Raw genomic sequence first — 22,353 nt, 5'->3', positions numbered from 1 at the left:
CCACTTGACCAAGTTTAGTAGTTAAAGAGTATGATTTTTTTCAAAAAATGAGTTATGCTGATTTCTTTTGTATCTTTTAAGCTCTGATTCTTTCCATTTTTTAAGTTAAAATTTTATAAAAAACTTTCCAACATAGAATTTCTGTTTTTGTGAAGTAGACCTATCTTAGTATTAAATTATGCATGCTAGTTTAAACAAACAACTATATAATGTAGAAAGTCAAGTCCTCCGTACTCTTTCATCCCAGAGATAACTTGTTAATTAAGTAAGATGGTTAATCCCTCTACAATTAGTAAGTAATTCATAAGGCAATAATTTGGTACTGTGTTAATATTGTTTGCCATCTTGATTTTAGCAACCATTGTTGACCCTTTTGTGAATCACTTGTTAATTACGCTGGGGCTGTGAAAATGTGGGTTTTTCTGATTTCATAATTGCTTCTGTGCTTTTTAGTTGATGGTACAGTGCTTAGTTAGTCATGTCTGACTCTTTGCAACCCCATGGACTGTAGCCCACCAGGCTTCTCTGTTCATGGGATTCTCTAGGCAAGAACACTGGAGTGCATTTCCTTCTCCAGAGGATCTTTCCAACCTAGGGATTGAACCTAGGTCTCTGCATTACAGGCAGATTCTTTAGCTGATACTCTTCTGTAGAAAGACTTTTATTTACATGACAACCATCACTTCTCTAATATATGTTATTATTAACTTTTTTGGTATACCACTGTGAAGTCACAGACTTCTTTTCAAATTGATTGTTTCAAATGCACACATTGTCTCAAATTTAATAGAAATTTGTGTTGTTTCTGTGTTTTGCTATTACAGATAATTCTGCAATGAATAACATTATAGATACTTCTTTCATATTTGCAGAGGTATATCTTCAGGGTGGGCTTCCCAGGTAGTGCTAGTAGTAAAGAACCCATCTACAGATGCAGGAGACATAAGAGATATGGGTTCCATCCTTGGGTCAGGAAGATCCCCTGGAGAAGGGCATGACAACCCACTCCAATATTCTTACCTGGAGAATCGCATGAACAGAGAAGCCTGGTGGGCTACAGTCCATAGAGTCATAGAGAGTCGGACATGACTGAAGCGACTTAGCAACAGCAGCAGCAGCATCTTCAGGGTACATCCCAGAAGTTGGATTGCTGGGTGAAGGGTAAACGCATCCTCTTAGGCATTTGCAAGTTTCTTTGCGTTTTGCTGTCCCATCAGCAATGAATGAGAGTGCCTGTTCCTCAGAACCTCACGAAAAATGTGTCTTGTCAATTTCTGGACAACTCTGATGGGTAAGACATAATATCTCAGTGGAGCATCTATTCATTTTTAAAAGGCTATCTGAGTATCTCTTGTTTGTGTGTTTGAATTGCATTATTGTTTTCACACATGCTTCTCTGGTTCTGATCATTTCCTGACATTTTCAGTGTCATCTAAGAGTAGTCCAATTTCCATTACAGTCTATGCAAAGGAGCTTAGACTGACCTGCTGATCTTTTGGGTCATTGTCAATAATTACAAGGGCAAGAGACAGGCCAAACAGCAACTTGATATCTCTCATGGAGAGAGAATTCGTGGTCCAAATACCTATCAATGAATGAATGAATAAACAAATTATGGTATAGCTATACAATGTATTCCTCAGAAATGAGAAGTGAACTATTGATTCATGCAGCAATGTGGATAAATCTGAAAGTAAATATTCTGAGTGAAAGAAACCAGATGGAAAAGATCATGTATGTATGATTTCATTTATATGTTTTAAGTTTTAGAAGGATTTAAAAACTTTGTTATTGCTAGATTCACTGAGAGTTGGATATTATTCTACCTCCTATTCATAAATTACAGGAAGGAAATAAAGCAGTGTGATAGCCTTTAAGGCGGTTTATCACTCATAATCTCTTCTTGCACAGGTTGGTAGACGTTTTAAATCGCATCTGATACTTCTGTATTTAGGCCTTAGTATTTCAGAAAATGTTCTTGGTGAAAGAATGGCTGTGAGGCTTGTTATTCAGATGGTGAAATGAAATCTCACAGAACTTTTAGTCCAGATGAATGCCCTTCCCTTCCTTCTCTCTGGGCTTTTGCTTTAAAAGAAGAGTGGCTGGAACAATGCCCATATAACATGGTCACCAACCTGCAGCTGAATTGTCCACCATCTGTTCTGTTTTGATGGGGGTCACTTTCCCTTCCTGGAAAGAGTGTTTTTATAAACCCCATGGTCCATTCAGGTGTCTCACCTACCTGGAACTCCCAGCAGTGCCATCCAGAATCAAATCCTTCAGAACACAGGACTACTGGTGATGCCGCCAAAATCTTACTTTCATCTGCCCATTGAAGCTGAAGAAAAAAATACAGAGAGTTTACCATTCCATGTTCGATGCATGAGACAAGGGCTCAGGGCCGGGGCAATGGGATGACCCAGAGGGATGGGATGGGGAGGGAGGTGGGTGGGGGGTCCAGGAAGGGGAACACATGTAAACCCATGGCTGATTCATGTCAATGTATGGCAAAAACTATTACAATATTGTAAAGTAATTAGCCCCCAACTAAAATAAATAAATTTATAAAAAAAAAAAATACAGAGAGTTTAGAGGAAACAGAAACGTGGCTTTAATCCTCAGCCAGTGGAGGGGCGAACACAGTAGGCTTGTGCCTCAAGAGCTGTGCCCCCGCCTTCCTTGAGGGATCTGGGGGATTATATAGATGAGGGCTAGCAGTCAGGGATCAAAGATGAGGAACAAAGGTATAAGGATCTTGTATTCTTCTTCCTCTTGCACTGTCTCAAAAACAGTCATAGGTTGGCCTCTGATAGCCCAGTAATTGGGTCTGGCAGTCTGGTAGCCTGGTGGTTGGATCCATTGTCTTTTATGAACTGTACTCCTTCCCTCTTTCTATAATGCAAAAGAGAAAAACCACGAGGGGTGGTTTGCCAAGAGACTTCTGTACAGGTGGCACCAAATTCAGGGTGTAATTAGCACAGAGTTAAAGGACAGTAGGTGCAGAATGTAGTACACGCAGAGTTAGGGGGCAGAACAGATTAGGAACAGTTAAAGTAAAAACCAGGAGTAACCAGGTCTGCTCACTGTTCTCTCCATCTTCTTTGTTCTCAGGAAAGGAAAGAAAAACTCACTCATCCCCCCCTCTCCCCCTCTTCACTGTGACACTGGATAAGCAGTAAATCTCTCTGGATAAACTCTCTGCTTTTTCTTCACAAATGTCACAATTTTTTTTTAATCCCCAGAAACAAACAGATTAGGATATGCTGTTTCAAGATCCAGAGTAACTTTCAATTTCTGTGTAATTTTCTTCAGTGCCAAATACTGCAGAGGAAGGGCGTATCCTTTCTTCCTTATGGAATGAACAGAGAGCTGGGGGCTTCAGGCTGTCATACCTGTCATAGGTGGTCTCACCATCCAGCAGCAGTTTCCCTTCTGACATCACACTCTTCTCTGCCAACCTCTTCAGTAGATGTTTGAGTGTGGAGATGTGGTCTGAAGATGCTATTGTGTTTGCACTGAGTCTGTATTAAATGTCCTTCTCTTCATCAGCTAACCTTGAGAGAACTATGCAGGGGAGGAAAAATAATTTTCCCTCTGCCCTTCTGAGCTCTTAGCTGAGACCCCTGAAATAAAAGACAGATGAACAAGAGAAAAACAAATAGAAGTTGATTCACATGTGTACCTCATGTATACATAGGAGATACCCAGGGAAAAATGAGTAACTGCCTGTTGGGGCTTTGAATTTAGGATTAAACACTATCTTAGTAGGGAATGGGCTTCCCTGATATCTCAGTTGGTAAAGAGTCCGCCTGTGATGCAGGAGACCCTGGTTCAATTCCTGAGTCAGGAAGATCCACTGAAGAAGGAAGAGGCTACCCACTCCAGTATTCTTGGGCTTCCTTCATGGCTCAGCTGGTAAAGAATCCGCCTGCAACGTGGGAGACCTGGGTTCAATCCCTGGGTTGGGAAGATCCCCTGGAGAAGGGAAAAGCTACCCACTCCAGTATTCTGGCCTAAAGAATTCCATGGACTGTATAGTCCATGGGGTTGCCAAGAGTCGGACATGACTGAGTGACTTTCACTTTCACTTAATAGGGAATGGGGAGAGGGGTTATAGGCCTCTTGGGGTGGGGAGTAGATGATCTTTAGGAAAGATGGATGGGCCCTTAGAAGAATAGATGGGAGATATGATAGTCGGTGACGATGTTTGTTCAGACGTGGTGTTGACCTCTAGTCTCCCATCCCGTGACAACAGTCAGCCTTCCCTGGTTGATGAGACTCCTGGGGAGGGGATTTATGACACTCAGTTTCATTTGGCCAATAAGGGGAGTTCAGAGAAAGCCTCTTTCTGCATCTGCTCTTCTTTCAAGGGACCCCAGCTGAGACTGATCACTCCACCAAGGCAGCAGCATACTTCAGGGGGCGTATTCTGCTACCCTTCAACCGCCTCTTGCTCACATTCTGCAGACTGCTTCTGGTGCTGAAATTCAGAGAGTACTTTCTGTCTCTGGCTTTCCATCTGCTTCTCTCTCTCTCCCAACCCCCCACACGCCTCTCTCTCAGTTTCAGGGGGCTGTTCGAGAGTTTGGACCTCATGTGGTGGCCCTGGTGGTCAGGGGATGAGTACAAGGGGACAAGCACCTCTAAGTCCTCCTCACAGAAGAGGGCCTGGACTTGACTGTGCTTCCTGCAGACGCTCATCTGTTCTGTTCCCGCCTCTTGCTTCCAGTAGTGTAAAGCAACGCATTAACCCTGTGACCCTGCCCATCTGGGAGGTACTCCAGAAGGGCCCCTCCTAGCACTGGTGTCAAGCAAGGAAACCCGTCATGTGAATTCCCCCCGGGACAGGTGGATGTAGTGTGACACAGGTGTTGGCTGCATTTGATGGTAATGAGGTTGCTCAGGTAACTCTGGCAGATGGGAGCAGTTGACTTCTGCCTGGAGTCCTGCTAGGGCTTCTGCAGTCGACACTGGGGTGGGGATGGGCTTTCATCAGGAAATTTGGGCTCTAGAGGTAATCTCGAGTGAGGAGTGGTTACATGCTTGGTTCTGAGGCCTCATAATTGGAAATTCTAAGCCATAGTATGTCTCTACCTTTTGCACCATATGGGTGCAGACCGAAATATTTTGAACCTCTTCCTTGGAAATATCTTAACATTTATTTAAATTTTGGTATGTCTAGAAGTTCTTTTGATATTATTTCTAGCCTGACATATAAATTCATGTACTTTATTACCTAAAATTGATTTAAAGAATAACCACACTTGTAACCCTCCAAATTACCAATTTGTTTATTGTCTTTCATAATCGAAAGTTCCTCAAAATATTCCTGTTTTGCACATGGTGATTTGGGGGATCTTGTGTGGGCCTTGGGGCTTCCCAAGTGGCACAATGGTAAAGAATCCGTCTGCCAGTGCAGGAGATGCAAGAGACGAAGGTTCGATCCCTGGGTCGGGATGATCCCCTGGAGTAGGAAATGGCAACCCACTCCAGTATTGTTGCCTGGAAAATTCCCTGGACAGAGGAGCCTGGAGGGCTGCAGTCCATGGGATCTCAAAAGAGTTGCACATGATGGAGCGTGCACACAGACAGGGAGATGTGGGCCTTGACTTAGGTGAGATTTGTTTGACTAGCAGATAGCTATGGTTTCACTTTAATATTGAAGGACCTGGTTCTTTTTTATGGCTCAGACAGGGACTCATAATAAGAATGTTCTTGTGGGACTCTGACAGGTCACTGGTACACCTATCAGTTTAGGTAATATGAGACATATTCAATAGAAGCTGATGGTGATGTTTGTATTTTGTCTTTTAAAGGCACAGCGGAGCTGCCAGAGAAGGTGTTTACAACCTCACCAAGTCCTTAGCTGTGGAATGGGCCAGCAGTGGAGTAAGGATCAATAGTGTTGCCCCTGTATGTAAATGCTCAATATGAAAGCTGTTGACAAATTGTGCTATTCTGATTTCATTTGTGTTGTTCATAGAGGTATTTGTTAATATGCATGTGTACTAGAAAAGATTGGCTTTTAAAAGTAGATAAAATCAGGAAGAAGTATTCTTTGATTTACAACCAGATTGTCAAGAAGGTTAAGTCAATGATTCTCAATCCTGGCTGTATACGAGAATTATCTGTGAAATAGTTACAAAACAGTGATATATAAGCTTGAAACACTGGGCTGGATGAAGCACAAGGTGGAATCAAGATTGCCAGGAGAAATATCAATAACCTCAGACACCACCCTTATGGCAGAAAGTGAAGAAGAACTAGAGAGCCTCTTGATGAAAGTGAAAGAGGAGAGTGAAAAAGTTGGCTTAAAGCTCAACATTCAGAGAACTAAGATCATAGCATCCGGTCCCGTCACTTCATGGCAAACAGATGGGGAAACAGTGGAAACAATGGCAGACTTTGTTTTTTGGGGCTCCAAAATCACTGCAGATGGTGACTGCAGCCATGAAATTAAAACACTTACTCCTTGGAAGGAAAGTTATGACCAACCTAGACAGCATATTAAAAAGCAGAGACATTACTTTGCCAACAAAGGTCCATCTAGTCAAGGCTATGGTTTTTCCAGTAGTCATGTATGGATGTGAGAGTTGGACTATAAAGAAAGCTGAGCGCCAAGGAATTAATGCTTTTGAACTGTGGTGTTGGAGAAGATTCTTGAGAGTCCCTTGGACTGCAAGGAGATCTAACCAGTCCATCCTAAAGGAGATCAGTCCTGGGTGTTCATTGGAAGGACTGATATTGAAGCTGAAACTCCAATACTTTGGCCACCTGAAGCGAAGAACTAACTCGTTGGAAAAGACCCTGATGCTGGGAAAGAGGGAGGGCAGGAGGAGAAGGGGATGACAGAGGATGAGATGGTTGGATGGCATCACCGACTCAATGGACATGAGTTTGAGTAAACTTCAGGAGTTGATGTACAGGGAGGCCTAGCGTGTTGCAGTCCATGGGACTGTAAACAGTCGGACACGACTGAGCGACTGAACTGAACTGAACCCAACTATGGAAACCAGGTATTGGTGCTTTTAAAAGCTGGTTCAATTTCTCAGTGAAGGAAATTCAGATTCAGTGAAGGTTGAGAATCGCTGCTTTAAGGAATGAATTTTCCTAGATTATGCTGTTATTTCTTGGTATGTCATTAGTTCTTTATTAGGAGAGAGAGAAACTTCAAGTCAAAGTTCTAGGAAGGAATTTCCAGTTGAAGGTCAACTGAAAGTCAAGGGAAAACTTCTCTGAAACATAATGTAAACAATAGAGGGAAAAAATTACCATATGTTCATCTTCAGAAACTGTCATATTATGTTGGGCTTCCCTGATAATTCAGTTGGTAAAGAATCTGCCTTCAATGCAGAAGACCCCAGTTCGATTCCTGGGTTGGGAAGATCTCCTGGAGAAGGGATAGGCTACCCACTCCAGTATTCTTTGACTTCCCTTGGGGCTAAGCTGGTAAGGAATCCACCTGCAATGTGGAAGACCTGGGTTCAATTCCTGAGTTGGGAAGATCCCCTGGAAAAGAGAAAGGCTACCCACTCCAGTATTCTGGCCTGGAGAATTCCATGGGATCATAAAGAGTTGGACATGACTGAGCGACTTTCACTTTCATAAGACATAACTTACGCAGTGAAGATCCTGCATGCTGTAGCTAAGACCCAACGCAGCCAAAATAAATAAATAGTTTTTTTTTAAAAAGATATAACTTTAAGCTTCCTTGGTCCTTACACGTCGACCATGTAATCCAAGAGGGATAATAAATGAGACATTGCACATATCCTGCAACGCTCAGCTCAGATCCACTTCTCTGTGATGATTCCTGGTCATTGCTAAGAGAGTCATCATCCCCCAGGCCGGGGGTATTACCTATGGATCTATTAATATCTATATAGTTATAGATAATATATATAGATACATAGATATAGATAATATATATAGATAATATCTATATTGTTATCTATTCTACTCAGTGGGAACTAAGCATGAGCTGACTTGTGGATGTTAGAGAGATCTTATGTTTGACAAATGCAGATTTCTAGCCAGAAGCTTCACATCCTTTTAATCCTTTGGGGCTGACATTACCTTTTCTACCTTGTTCTCAAGTATTTATAGGACAGATTGGATAGATTTCCATTCTGAATGTTGATTCTTTGGAATGTTGGTCTCCACATACGCATTTCTGGACAACCTTTAATGATGTGTGATGCTGTAACCATAATACTAAAGTCACATTTGTCCTCCAGAGATGTTTTGGGGTTTAATGTCTAAACCTTAATACTTCTGGAAGATTCCATCCTCTTTAAATGAAAGCCTAAGAAATTGTTTAATCAGAAACCAGTATATCACCCCAGTATTGTTTGGAGTAAGTCCCACTTAACCATAGGCCAGTTTTCCATTGTAAAACATAGAAGCCTTAGTGGAAGACAAAATAGACTACCCTGTCCCACTGTCTCCAGTTAAGGGCTTCTCTGACATGCTCATATGATTATGCTTTCAGGAGCCAAGTCTTTTATGGAAATATCCCGAACTTGGCTGGTTATTAGGGGAGGGGAGGTCACAAAATGAGCATTCAGATTATCCATTTTTAGTAGAGGTTGACTGTACTTCTTTGACCATATTGAGAAAAATTAACATTACAAATCTGAACTTAAACCACTATTAAACTTAAACCATTTAATTGTTAGTGTTGGGTGATAGACTGCCTTGTTGTCTTTCCAATTAAAAGTTGATCTTATGTACTTTATTTTTTCCTGTTTTATTTTAAACATAGGGAATCATTTGTTCCCAGACTGCTTTTAGCAACTATGATCATTTGACAAAAGACATGCTTAACAACTACATTCACAAAATCCCAGCTAAAAGATTTGGAGTTCCTGAGGAGGTAATGTATATTTCTAACACTGATGAATTACTTTTTTTTATACTTTGGAGATTTGTGACATTTTAGTGTCCTTTTCACATAGTCTGATTGGTTAATAGAGAAGATTGCTCCCATGCCCTCAAACTATGTTCCCTGTGCTTTCTGGCTGCCAGGAATACTGTGCTAGTGTTGCTTTGAATACTCACAGCAGTATTTATTCAGGAATGAATGCAGTGTCGGTTAAGAGCAGCATGTTTTTATTGTTTCATTGCACTTTTCAGCTCTTTTCAGTTGTTTTATAGTACACAGAATCTCAGATACGCAGATGACCCCTTATGGCAGAAAGTGAAGAACTAGAGAGCTTCTTGATGAAAGTGAAAGAGGAGAGTGAAAAAGTTGGCTTAAAGCTCAACATTCAGAAAACTAAGATCATGGCATCCAGTCCCATCACTTCATGGCAAATAGACAGGGAAACAGTGGAAACAGTGGCTGTCTTTATTTTTCTGGGCTCCAAAATCACTGTAGGTGGTGACTGCAGCCATGAAATTAAAAGACGCTTACTCCTTGGAAGGAAAGTTATGACCAACCTAGACAGCATATTAAAAAGCAGAGACATTACTTTGCCAACAAAGGTCCGTCTAGTCAAGGGTATGGTTTTTCCAAGAGTCATGTATGGATGTGAGAGTTAGACTGTAAAGAAAGCTGAGCGCTGAAGAATTGATGCTTTTGAACTGTGGTATTGGAGAAGACTCTTGAGAGTCCCTTGGACTGCAAGGAGATCCAACCAGTCCATCCTAAAGGAGATCAGTCCTGGGTGTTCATTGGAAGGACTGATGTTGAAGCTGAAATTCCAATATTTTGGCCCCCTGATGTGAAGAGCTGACTCATTTGAAAAGACCCTGATGTTGGGAAAGATTGAAGGTGGGAGGAGAAGGGGACGACAGACCATGAGATGGTTGGATGACATCACCGACTCAATGGACATGAGTTTGGGTTAACTCCGGGAGTTGGTGATGGACAGGGAGGCCTGACATGCTGTGGTCCATGGGGTCGCAAAGAGTCGGACATGACTGAGCGACTGAAATGAACACAGAATCTAAGCAAGTCAGACAATTATGACAAAATGAAGTTCCGTACCTGATTTCTGTAAGGTGACCAGTTTTAAGTCTGTAAAAATCAATAGCTTTCTTAAATGCCAGCAAGATCAGTCTTAAAATGTAATTTTTTAAAAAAGGAGATATATTCCACAATAATAAGAATAAAAACTAAAAATCCCAGAGTGAACTTAACTCTAAATGAAAAAAAGTTTATTACTGAAGAACAGATAAAAAAAGGCCAGCATAAATAGAAACATGTCATATTCCTCAATGGAGAGACTCAATTTTTCTAAAATCCAGTTTCCCTAAATCACACATACACATTTAATATATCTTTGGAATTAATACATTGATTCTAAAGTTTTCCCTGGAAAAATATTTATGCCAAAATGCCCAAAATGTTTTGAATAAGAATAATGAGGGGATTTGACCTTCCTGCTGTCAAAACATACTGTAGGGTTTCCCTGGTGGCTCAGTGGTAAAGAACCTGTCTGCAAATGCAGGAGACACGGATTCGATCTCTAGTCGGGGATAATCCCACGTGCTACAAGTAGCTAAGACCATGTGCCACAACTATTGAGCCTGTGCTCTAGAGCCCGGGAGCCACAACTACTGAGCCCACGTGCCCTAGAGCCCTGTGCTCTGCAACGAGAGAAGCCACTGCAGTGAGAAGCCTGCTCACCATAGCTGGAGGGTGGCTTCGTTTGCCACAACTAGAGAAAAACCTGCACAGCAGTGAATACCCAGCACGGCCAGAAATCCACCCCCTCAAAATGCATACTAGAAAGCTATAGTTGTTTCCTACATTTGGGGCTGGTACTGAAAGAGATTAAAAGTAGGGGGATAGAATGGACTCTCATATCAGTACTGTACACACACATACAGAGTTTATAGGATAAAAGTAACCTTTCAAATCTACAGGGAAAGAATATTCAGCAAAAGTCTTGCAGCAGTTGGCTGTTCATTTAGAAATAAATTAGACTCACCCATCTCATATCACATACAAAATAATTTTCAGATATATTAAAATGCTAAATATAAAAGCAATGCCATAAAACTCTAATAAGAGAAAAATGTGTTCTAATTCCTAGAGCTAGCTTTCATTATCAGTTTGATGTATATCTTTCCAGAAATTTACTGTGTATGCTTAAAGATATTTCTATTTACTGACTTTTTTTTTTTTTTAGAAAAATGGGATTCTAGTGTATGTTTTTCTGCAACTTGCTATGACTGTAGCATTAGACCCTGTTGCTGCACATTGAGATTTTATTTATTTTTTTATATTGTAATAATTCTGCAGTGAACATTCTTGACTATAGTCATGAACTTATGTGGAGGATAGCTTTCTAGAAGTAGAATTCCTGAACTAAAATAGACTTGCATATTAAATTTTAGAAGATACTGTTAAATCCAACATTTGATGAGCTATTTTGAGCAAGGTGCCAGATTTTTATATGGAAAACTGAGAGTGATTTTGAAAGAATTTTAATCAAGGGATTTATCTGATTAAGCTTTTATCTTGGAGAGAACCCTCCTTATGTTTTCTGAACAATTGTATATTGTCTATATGCTGTGCTGTGCTTAGTTGTTCAGTCGTGTTCAACTCTTTGAGACCCCATGGACTGTAGCCCACCAGGATCCTCTGTCCATGGTCTGTAGTTAATGTATTAAAATTTGACATTGAGAAATTCAAGAAATATTTATGAATTCATTTAAAATAATCTTAATAAAATCACGGATGTTAGAGTTGGACCATAAAGAAGGCTGAGTGCCGAAGAATTGATACTTTTGAACTGTGGTGTTGGAGAAGATTCTTGAGAGTCCCTTGGGCTGCAAGGAGATCAACCAGTCCATCCTAAAGGAAATCAATCCCGAATATTCATTGGAGGGATTGGTGCGGAAGCTGAAGCTCCAGTACTTTGGCCACCTGATGCAAAGAGCCAACTCATTGGAAAAGACCCTGATTCTGGGAAAGATTGAAGTCAGGAGGAGAAGGGGATGGCAGAGGATGAGATGGTTGGATGGCATCACCAACTCGATGGACGTGAGTTTGAGCAAGCTCTGAAAGATGGTGAAGGACAGGGAAGCCTGACATGCTGCAGTCCATGGGGTTGCAAAGAGTTGGATACGACTGAGCAACTGAACAACAGATAAAGGCATTGCATACTATAATATTTTTAATGAAAAATAGCTGTATTTTAAAATACAAAAACGAACAATTTTAGCTTTGTTTTACATGTTTTACACAGTTCTTTAATGTATGGCTTAATAGAAAACAGCTGGACTCTCACATCTGCTTCTGCTTTTAGTCTGTTACAATATGTTGTTTTGGTAAAGGATGCAAAGAAAATCTGGCTTCATGCCAGTTAAAAGGAGGAGTATTTTAGCAGTCTTTTTGAGTAACTGTGGATATTCTTCTTTAATATTCAACAAGTGACAGTTTCTTTTTTTTCCTATTGCTGTGTATTTTGTGTATTAAATGACCTGCCCCATTACAATGTATTGGTACATACATGGTGCTTCCAAGGCAGCACTAGTGGTAAAGAACCTCCCTGCCAATGCAGGAGACATAAGAGATGCAGGTTCTATCTCTGGGTCAGGAAGATCCCCTGGAGGAGGGCATGGCAACCCACTCTAGTATCCTTGCCTGTAAAATCCCGTGGACAGAGTTTTCTGGTGAAATACGTACAGTCCATAGGGTCACAAAGAGTCCAACACGACTGAAGCGACTTAGCACACACAGTACATACTTGATGTATGTACTAATGATACATTCTGTATATAATCATATCATTTACTTCATGCATGAGGACAAAGTATGACTATTACATAATTGTATCATTTACTTCATGCATGAGTACAAAATATGACTATTACATAATTACTTAGAACGAAATGTTATTTGTACAAATTGCACTAAGTCAGATCAACTCTAGTCACCATACTTATCACAACCAACGACTTTCCTTAATCCCAAGTTTTGAGAAATCCACAACTCATCCATAAACATGCCTCTCTTCTTGCTTTGGGCCCGTAGCATGTGGTGGTTTCTAGAACTGAACAGTATCTGGCATCTAGTTCTTACTTTTTAAGATATTTCTGTTTACTGACATTTTTACAAAAATGAGATTTTACTGTATGTTCTATTCTGCAACTTGCTAAGGATGTAACATAGTATATTTAATTGGACCCTGTTGTTACACATTGAGATCTTATATGTATTTTTATATAAATATATATTTATGTTTCATAAATATAAATTTATGTTTCATAAAATCTCCCAGTTTTTCCTCACTAAACAAGACATCTTGTTGGACTAATGACTAATCAACTCATGTGCACACATAACTATGGTGTCATACCTTTGAATTTTTAAAAATCTGTGTGCAACTCTGGCCATCTGAGGTCTTAGCACAGTCAAACAACAGGTAGTTGAGCCTATACAGAGTATTATTTTCCAGTGTCAACAACCATAAGGTGTTAGTCAATGCTTAAAATACATAAGAAAATTGACCTCAGTGTGTGTGTGTATATATATATATATATATATATATATATTTAATAGCCAATCTTAACAAATGGCAGTTTCTTAAAGATCAATTGCAATGTGGAATCTGAAGCCATTCAGTGAACTTTTTGTATTCCACTACATTAAAATTCCTTAGTATTCCTTGTACTTTTACTGACTCTTTCATGCATAGATGATTTTGTAACATTGAACGTTGGTCTTTCGGAAAATATTGATTCACTGAGTTATAGACATCTTCTGAATGTTGATACACAATTCAAGATACAATACCAGATGATCACATTTATTAATGTCACCACTGATCTCTTCCAAAAACTCTTTAAGTATTGGGAAACTGTCAAGGTCATGGTGACATGTACTGATGCAACTTTTCCAAAATTCTAGTTTTTACTTGAAAGCTCAAATCTTATCATTGACAACAAATGCTGTCAGTTGTTTTCAGCTGCTTGAAGTGGCAGTCTCACTTGGTTCATTTTTGGAAGATTGTCTGCCAGATACCCAAGTGTGAATAACTGTAGTTTGTTAGTCATTCTCTTAAGCAAAAACCAAAAAAAAATGGTTTGTGAAAAAAATGACTAGTTTGGTTTGCAGCTCAAGCACATGTTCTTTTCCTTGAGACAGCCTTTATACTTCTATATACAGCACAAGACCTGAAGGTGTAATTCCCACTTCATCACACAGGATATTAAAAAGATGTGTACCCAGTAGTCGAGATTAATATGATTAATAATTTTAGTGCTCATCAAGGACATTTGAAAGTGAAACAGACTCTCCCCTCCCACTCCAAGGAGTACTTGCTGGTGAAAAATATTGTGACTGTTAGTATGATGCTTCATATTTGTTTTCCTGCCATGACTTGTGCTGAGGCTCCAGGCATTTTTCCCATCATTGCTTTGGCACCATTAGTACAAATGTCAACACAGTGAAAAAGACAGATAAGGACTCAGTATTGTTATAGAACAGTTGTGACTTCATAGATCCCCTGAGAAGATCTTAGGTATGCCCAGGGTTTTGCCGACCATGCTGTGACTAACTGGGAAGGTGAGACGATGGATTGCAATTAGCTACAGAGTAAGGAGAGAGTTTCAGTCTCTGTCTCATAGGGTCCTAGCATCTCCAGGTCATGTTATCAAAATCCTCTGATAACAGCTAATCACTAATGTCACTTTTGGGGCTGAGCTTTGACAATAGGCTATTGGTGGACTGTTCAGAACTGCTTATCAATGAGTTGTCTTATTTTAAGTAATGGTTATTGGGATTGAGTTAGGAGGGTCAATGTAGCTGTAGTTTTAAAAGGAACTGCCAGAGCTCCTACGATGTCCCTCCACATCTCTTGGAGACAGAATGCGGCACTTGGCAGACCCCTCACATGGCTTGTACTTGTACTCTATACTAATTTTACAAATCAGGAAACCAAGAGCCAGTGACGTTCAGTAATTTGCCTGAAGCCATACATAAGTCATGTGGGCTTCCCAGGTGGTCTAGTGGTCAAGAATCCATCTACCAATGCAGGAGATGCAAGAGACAAAGGTTCTTGTCTTTTCCTAAAATCCCTTTATTTGAGGGGGAGAGATGCAAAGAGATTCCTTCACTCTGTAAACAGTAAGTAGTTATTTTATGCTAAACGCTGTCAAAGGATGAGGCCACCATATTTGAAACAGAACTCAGTACTAAAGCACATTTATTCCTGGTCAGGCACAGTCTCTCAGAGTAGACTATTGAGTTTTCTTTTTTTCCTTGGGGGAAGTACGGTTTTAGAGATTTGCAGATTTCCAGAGGTCAGGGTTACTTGAATGAGAGGGTCGTTGTTTGGCTGACACTCAGAAAGGAACTTATTGGCATGAGTCTTCCTGATTGGCTAACTTACAGGGTCAAGGAATTTCACTGACTGGTTGATTAGCAAAACAGTGTTCACAGGGTGAGTTGTCATTGATTGATTACACAGGGTAAAGCCAGTTCTGATTGTTACTTGTTCCCAGGCCCCATCAGCCCTTTCCCAGGAATGTGGGAACTTTTAAATTAATTCCACACCAACTCTATCCAATAGCAATGTGATAATAGTCACATACGTAATCTTAAACTTTGTAATAGCCACATTAAGAAACATTTTTAAAAGAGGTGAAATTAGTTTTAAAAAGAGGTGAAATTAGTTTTAAAAATAAATCTTATTTAACTTAGTATACCTAAAACATTATCATTTTAACAGTTATTAATGAGAGTCTTACATTTTTCTTTTCCAAGAAGAAAAAGTCTTCTGAATCTGTTGTGTGATTTTATACTTACAGTGCCTCTCAATTCAGACTAGCTGTGTAGAAATGTTTTGGTTGTGTCGTATGGTTAGTGGCCTCCTTTTTGGACAGTGTAGTCCTGTACTGCCTGCTGGGGACACAAGGGTGGAGGGAAGGCTATGCCTGCCTTCTCTCAGGTCTCAGGGCCTCAAAGAGGCATAGCCCTGTGAACACACCCGCTATAGTGCTCCATACGGGATCAGACTGGGGTGAGACAAGCAAGGCACAAACAATATTTAAGGACTCGCTTGCTTTCAGTGTTGCTGAGGTGCCAGGTCCACCCCCCCACCTCCCCCCAGAGCGAGCACCTCCTTAACTGCCGCATCGCAAGCACTTCATTAGTCTCACCCTTGTCTCAGCCCTGCTTGGCAGCCTGATAAAATGGAAGATTCTGGGGCTCCAACCCCAGAGTTGACAACCCAGATGATCTTAAGTAGGATCTTAGAATTCTGGAGTTTCAGTAAGCAGCCCTAGGGATTCTAATGTAGGAGCTTAAGATCACCCTTTGAGAAACTCGGCTTGTGTGAGACTCCGTTTACGTCCAGTGAAATATTTCCATCTTTTTCTTTGGTGTTGGGAGTGGTTGTTGCTGAACTCGCCAACCACCTGTCTATTTCTCAAGGCTGCAGCAGGATTCTGAAGTCCCCCTCATAGAAAGCTCCTGTACTCTGAGATCCTGGGCTTTGGGCCTGCGAGGACCATGGACTAAACAAGCTAGAATGCCAGTTTATTGTTACATAGACACAGTGACTGTTTCAGGGAGAAAACTATAAAAGACATGTGATGGTGCTGAAAACAATGAGGATCATGGAAGGAACTGAATTATTTGATGGGAGAGAGCAGACACTGAGCACTGCTTTCACTTTTGGTTCCTTCATGTTGTCTTATTTATTTTAAAAAAGATTAAAAAAATTTTTTTGGCCATGTGACCCTGCATACAGGATCCTAGTTCCTTGACCAGAGATTGAACCCCAAGCCCCCTGCAGTGGAAGCATGGAGTCTTAACCACCGGACCACTGGGAAAGTCCCTTAACTACACATTGTGTGACTCATTTCACACTGGAGAACAAAGGAGCCTGGCGTGTTATAGTCCCTGGTATTGCAAAGAGTCGAACACAACTTAGTGACTGAACAACAACAAAAAAGGCTCTTTTTATCTTGCCTTCACCCTAGTCACATCCCTGGCTTTAATGATGCTCAGATGGAAAAAGGCATCTATTATGTACCTTCAGATTATAATACACCCAGCCTGGCATTCTAGGCTGTAGGCTTCATGTTACAGTTCTGTAGTTTCAGATGTGCCTACTCGGAAATGGAAAGCAGCTAAAAGTGAGGAGTATCTAATTTTTCGTGTGCACGCGTGTGCTTCTGTTTCCAGATCTCCTCCTTGGTGTGCTTCCTGCTGTCTCCTGCTGCTTCCTTTGTCACTGGACAGCTGGTGTATGTGGATGGGGGCCAGTCTCTGTACACACAGTTATTTGAGGTACCAGGTGAGTGGTCACAAAATGAGTCTGTCCCTCACTTTGTGCCTTCTCCTGTTCAGGTTTTCAAAATTCCTCTAGGTACTTAAGAGATAAGAGGGTTTTTTTTTGTGTGTGTTGAAAATCAAGAAAATGTACAAAATATTTATAGTCATCATATGATTTTTAAAGGCAATATTCCTAGTGCAGAAAATATCTAAATATCTTTATTATAGCACACAGCTTTACCTACTGAAAAAGTTGTTTGCATGTGCATAGGCTAGTGGAATTTTAACCTTGAAAAATGTTCTCAGGGTGAGTATATATGTACAAGAAAGAGACAAGAACAGAGGCAGGAAGGTGCCATACTTTTGATATTTGACTTCTCTTTGTTTATCCAGTTAGTGGCTTGTGTATATGAGGGGGAGAATCAGACCTGTTAGGTGGGGAGGGGTGGTATGGTGCTATTTTACAGTATCTTTGGGTTATAGATTGAGGGAAACCACAAGAATTTGCTGTATTCATTCATTTTTGATGTACAAAACAGTTTTGTATATCTCAGTCTAATGTAGATATTGCATCCAAATGTGTGTGTGTGTGTGTTTATATCTTATGACTAGACCATCAAACTTTGGAGTTGAAAGGATCCTAAAAAATTAGTCAAGTATCGCAGTTTCATCATACATGACAAAACACATTCATGGAACCAAGGCATGTCCAAGCTAATCACTCCCAAAATGTAGAAAAGGATATGAAATTCAAATGTGTCCAAACTGTTGCCAAAGATAGTTGATTAAATGATTACTAGCGAATTAAAGGGCTGCTCTGGTGGCACAGTGATAAAGAATCTGCCTGCCAGTGCAGGAGACACGGGAGACGGGTTCAATCCCTGGTTCGGGAAGATCCCCTGGAGTAGGAAGTGGCAACCCACGTCAGTATTCCTGCCTTGACGATCCCACGGACAGAGGAGCCTGGTGGGATATAGTCCACGGGGTTGCAAAGAGTCAAACACGACTGAGCACACGCACAAAATTAAAATGTAGTTGATGTAGCATATATGTACCTGAATTTCCTGTTCAGGACTTACTCTTTTCAACCTACTCTTTCATGTGCTAATAGTCTCATTGAGGATTCAGCCCTTCTTTGCATTAATCGTTGATTGGTTTGGATCTATAATATTACTCATAATTTCCCCCTAGTATAATTTTTTGCTAACAGTACCATTGTAGTAACGTGTATGAGATTCTGTGGCTTTAAGGATCTCGTTTGGAAACATAGAAATGCCTGCAGGGTTATACAATATTGTTTCCTGATAGTATTTAAAGTAGCAAAGGTGGAGGGAGAATCTTTCCACTTCGCTCACCAGTGGAGTTAAGTCAGTGTGTTAAAGCGAAGTACATCCCTTTTCCTTTTTAGAGGAGGAAAAAAACTCTCTAGGTGACTGCTTCTCCAGGCCTCCAGTGAAATAGTTTTCTTTTGTAATTCTAACACTGTTTTTTTTTTTAATCAGTACAAAAAATATTTTTTAAGTATTTGAAGAAAGCAGCCACATCCATCTTTTAAGAATATGTACGTGCTTGGTCGATCAATTGTGTCCAACTCTTTGCAACCCCATGGACTGTAGCCTGCCAGGCTCCTCTGTCCATGGGATTTCCCAGGCAAGAAAACTGGACTGGGTTGCCATTTCTTCTCCAGGGCATTTTCCTGACCCAGGGATGGAACCTGCATCTCTTGCATCTCCTGCCTTGGCAGGCAGATTCTTTTCCACTGTGCCACCTGGGCTTCCCTCTAAGAATATACTCTTCTGAAATAATGAGAGGGAATATTCAGCCTTTCCTTCTGAAGTTTTAAGATTGCCAGTCCTGCAGTGACAATGCCTGGGATGAAAGCTAAGCTATACCCTTATTAGCTGATGTTCTTGAGGAAATTTATTTCTGTATGCCTTCATTTTCTTTTCTATAAAGTGAGGTCCCTTATAGTATTCATTTCATCAGCTGTTGGGAGGATTAGATTAGTTAATGCACATTAAAGATACTGTATCAGACAGAATGCTTTTAGCTACAGCTCAGACTGGCTCATGCAATGAAGGAATTTATTGTCTCAACTAACAGGTGAGTCTTGACTCTGCAGCTCAGTGATTTCATCGAGGGTATTTTTTTTCCTTTTCCCTCTCTTTTTGCTGCTATGATGTTGGCCATATCTTAAGATGGACTCTCCTGGTGCCTGCCACTCCTTAAGCTCCATGCTTCTTCGTTCACGTCCATCTGGACAGAGACAGAGGGAAGGGGATGACTTTTTCTCAGCATTTCTAACCAAATTCTGAGATTCTCTCTGCTTGGTACTAGCTTATGTAAGTGTCCATGCTTGACCAGTAACTACAGCAAGGGGAATAGAGTGCACTTACTTAGATCAATCGGTGATCCAAGTAGGGTCACTTCTCCAGAACCTCATGGTTTTCTAAGTGGAAAGAGGAGACGGGAGACTGGATTCCACGAGGGAGCAACTCTAAGTGTCTGGTACAAAGTAAGCATGTTTCAGAAGGTAATGTTATTAAGGAAGTAAGATTGGTTGAATGTCTATGTTATGTCCAGTGCTATATGCAGGATCACATGGACTCTCTCAGCTTTAACAGAGAGATGCTGTTATCCCCTCTAATAGATGGGGATTTCCCTGGTGGATCAGCTGGTTAAGAATCCACCTGCAACGCAGGAGACCAGTGTTCGATCCCTGCATCAGGAAGATCCCCTGGAGAAGGGAATGGCAAACCACTCTAGTTTTCTTGCCTGGAGAATTTCATGGAGGAGCCTGGCAGGCTACAGTCCATGGTGTCGCAAAGTGAGTGACTAACACTTACTTAATAGATGAGGAAACTGAGGCTCAGCAAGAGTAACTTCTCCAAACCTGTAGAAGTAACTTCTACAAAGTTACTAAGTGGCAGAGATGGGATTCACATTGAGGTTTTTCCCAAAACCTTTGCCATGTGTCCCAGTGATTTTTTTTTTTTCTTGCCAAGAAAAGAGGTGATCCAGGGAAAATGACAAATGGATTTGGTGAGATCTAAGAGAACTAATGAGGTTAATAGATTCATGTCTGACCTGATGTTTTCCATTTAATAGATCATGACAACTGGCCCAAGGGAACAGGGGACCTTTCTCTTGTCAAAAGCATAAAAGAGTCTTCTAACCATAAAGCCAAGCTGTAAGCTAAAGAAACATGGAAGTGTCCTTTGTCCCCAAGTGCCTTACCATCCCAGCAATGCACTTCTGTGCTTTACAGGAACGTATAATCTGTATGGAAAAGTCACATTCTGATGTTTTAATGTTAATCAATTACATCTATGGAAAAGTTATTCCTGAAATAAATATATTTTTAAGTGCCAACCAATGATTAACTCGTGATCAAAAAAAATTTTTAGAAGTGGAAATTAACATAATACTTTGGCCACCTCATGCGAAGAGTTGACTCATTGGAAAAGACCCTGATGCTGGGAAGGATTGAGGGCAGGAGGAGAAGGGGACGACAGAGGATGAGATGGCTGGATGGCATCACCGACATAAATTTGGGTAAACTCCGGGAGTTGGTGATGGACAGGGAGGCCTGGCGTGCTGTGATTCATGGAGTTGCAAAGAGTCGGACATGACTGAGCGACTGGACTGAACTGAACTGATGATTATACTTTTAATTCTAAGAAGGGTCTTTGAAAAGTGAGATAGTTTCAAGTTAATGATAGTGGTATTATGATCTCCCAGAAGGTTCTAATATTTCATTGTAAATGTTACAATAAATCTAAATTGTGGCATCATTATGATTTTTACAATGACTCATTTTTGATGGCAAATACTTTTGGATCAATAAAGCTTTATATAATTATTGATGTGTGGTTTGTTCATGAAGTCATATTTGTACAAACCCTCTTAATAAAAAAGAAAAATGAAATCATTGGTATTTTTTTTCCGTCCTTGGCTTGATATGTGTCTTGATTTCTTAGCCAAAGTATTCCCCTGTCTCCATGTTTCTCCTTTTATATGCAAAAATTTTTTTAATTAAAATCTATGCAGCTGTATTAGGATTCAGTATTCTTCCTTCTGTTGATCCTTTCTGTCCATCGATCTTGATTTGTGAAGTGTCATCTACAAACTGTATATGTTCATTTTTTTTCTCTTCATCAATGAAACCTGTTTAAATTGACTTATTCCCTGTTGAAGTGAAGTAGTTTCTTTATCAGTAACACTCAGTTCAAAGCATATGATTGACCAAACCCTGAGCGGGGTGGGGCAGGACGAGTGTGGGCTGCAGAAATTGCAGAATATACACTGGAGAAGGAAATGGCAACCCACTCCAGTATTCTTGCCTGGAGAATCCTAGGGACGGTGGAGCCTGGTGAGCTGCCATTCATGGGGTCGCACAGAGTTGGACACAACTGAAGTGACTTAGCAGCAATTTTATCAGCATCCCAAGCAGGTCCGGGACCAGGATGAGGCTAATGAGCTGCTGTGGGTGCCACATGTAAGGAGGTGCTCACTCTTGGGTGTGAACAGGGGAGGGTCATCCTTGAGAGTGAGCCCAAGCTCACTTTAACATTGTGTGCATGCTATGTATGTAGCAGAAATCTTCTTTTCCTCCTAGACTACATTTTAATAGTAGCCTTCTGGAGGTGATAACATTATAGCTCCTAAGAATTACAAGTGGACTTAGAGGGCAGGGTGGCCCCAGCACAGGTTGGTGCAGAAAATGAAAGAAACAGGGCTTGCTTTTCAAATTACCTCTTGTTGATGATGGTTGATGACCCCTTATATCTCCCTAGGTTGAAATTTGCTTATTTCAGTTTAATGCATGGAGCCTGCCCTATGTAGCACTAAACTTAGCTCCAACTCCTTATTAGATCTTCTTGTTCGAACATTGCTGTACAGCTGATCATTGTCTGTGCTCTAGAATTAGAAGTCTGCACTTCAGGATTTCTGTGTGTCATAACAGTGTCTTGTCGATAATGTTCTTCTGTGACTGTACTTGGTAAATTTTGCTGTAGACTGGATGTTCCTGAATGGAACTCATTCATTCAGCTAATAATTTGGTGTCCATTCTGTGTGCTCAACATTATGGTAGGAGTTGGATGTTCAGTGGTGAA

General features: G+C 40.6%; 1 protein-coding gene across 7 annotated transcripts in view; it reads left to right on the top strand.

Annotated features, from left to right (window-relative positions):
* The window catches only part of PECR (peroxisomal trans-2-enoyl-CoA reductase), a 40,753-nt gene extending 19,589 nt beyond the window's left edge, over positions 1–21,164 (top strand). The window contains exons 5-9 of one of the 7 annotated variants that reach the window (XR_014079096.1): positions 5,817–5,889; positions 8,765–8,875; positions 17,147–17,258; positions 19,435–19,578; positions 20,345–21,164. Coding sequence is in view for 3 of the 7 variants with exons in the window: in XM_081578200.1 (XP_081434326.1) it covers positions 5,817–5,913; positions 8,765–8,875; positions 17,147–17,258; positions 20,345–20,430 (406 nt within the window). In the remaining 4 variants the exon portion in view is untranslated. Of the gene's footprint in view, positions 1–5,816; positions 5,914–8,764; positions 8,876–17,146; positions 17,259–19,434; positions 19,752–20,344 lie in introns of all 7 variants that reach the window. The other 6 variants (XR_014079097.1, XR_014079095.1, XR_014079094.1 and 3 more) reach the window with 6 other exon arrangements.
* The last annotated feature ends 1,189 nt before the right edge of the window (positions 21,165–22,353 follow it).

Source organism: Giraffa tippelskirchi, chromosome 3 (genome assembly GCF_054371585.1).
Source record: "Giraffa tippelskirchi isolate mGirTip1 chromosome 3, T2T-mGirTip1v1.2.pri, whole genome shotgun sequence".
Lineage (NCBI taxonomy): Eukaryota > Metazoa > Chordata > Mammalia > Artiodactyla > Giraffidae > Giraffa > Giraffa tippelskirchi.
This window is presented reverse-complemented; position numbering and strand designations above follow the sequence as displayed.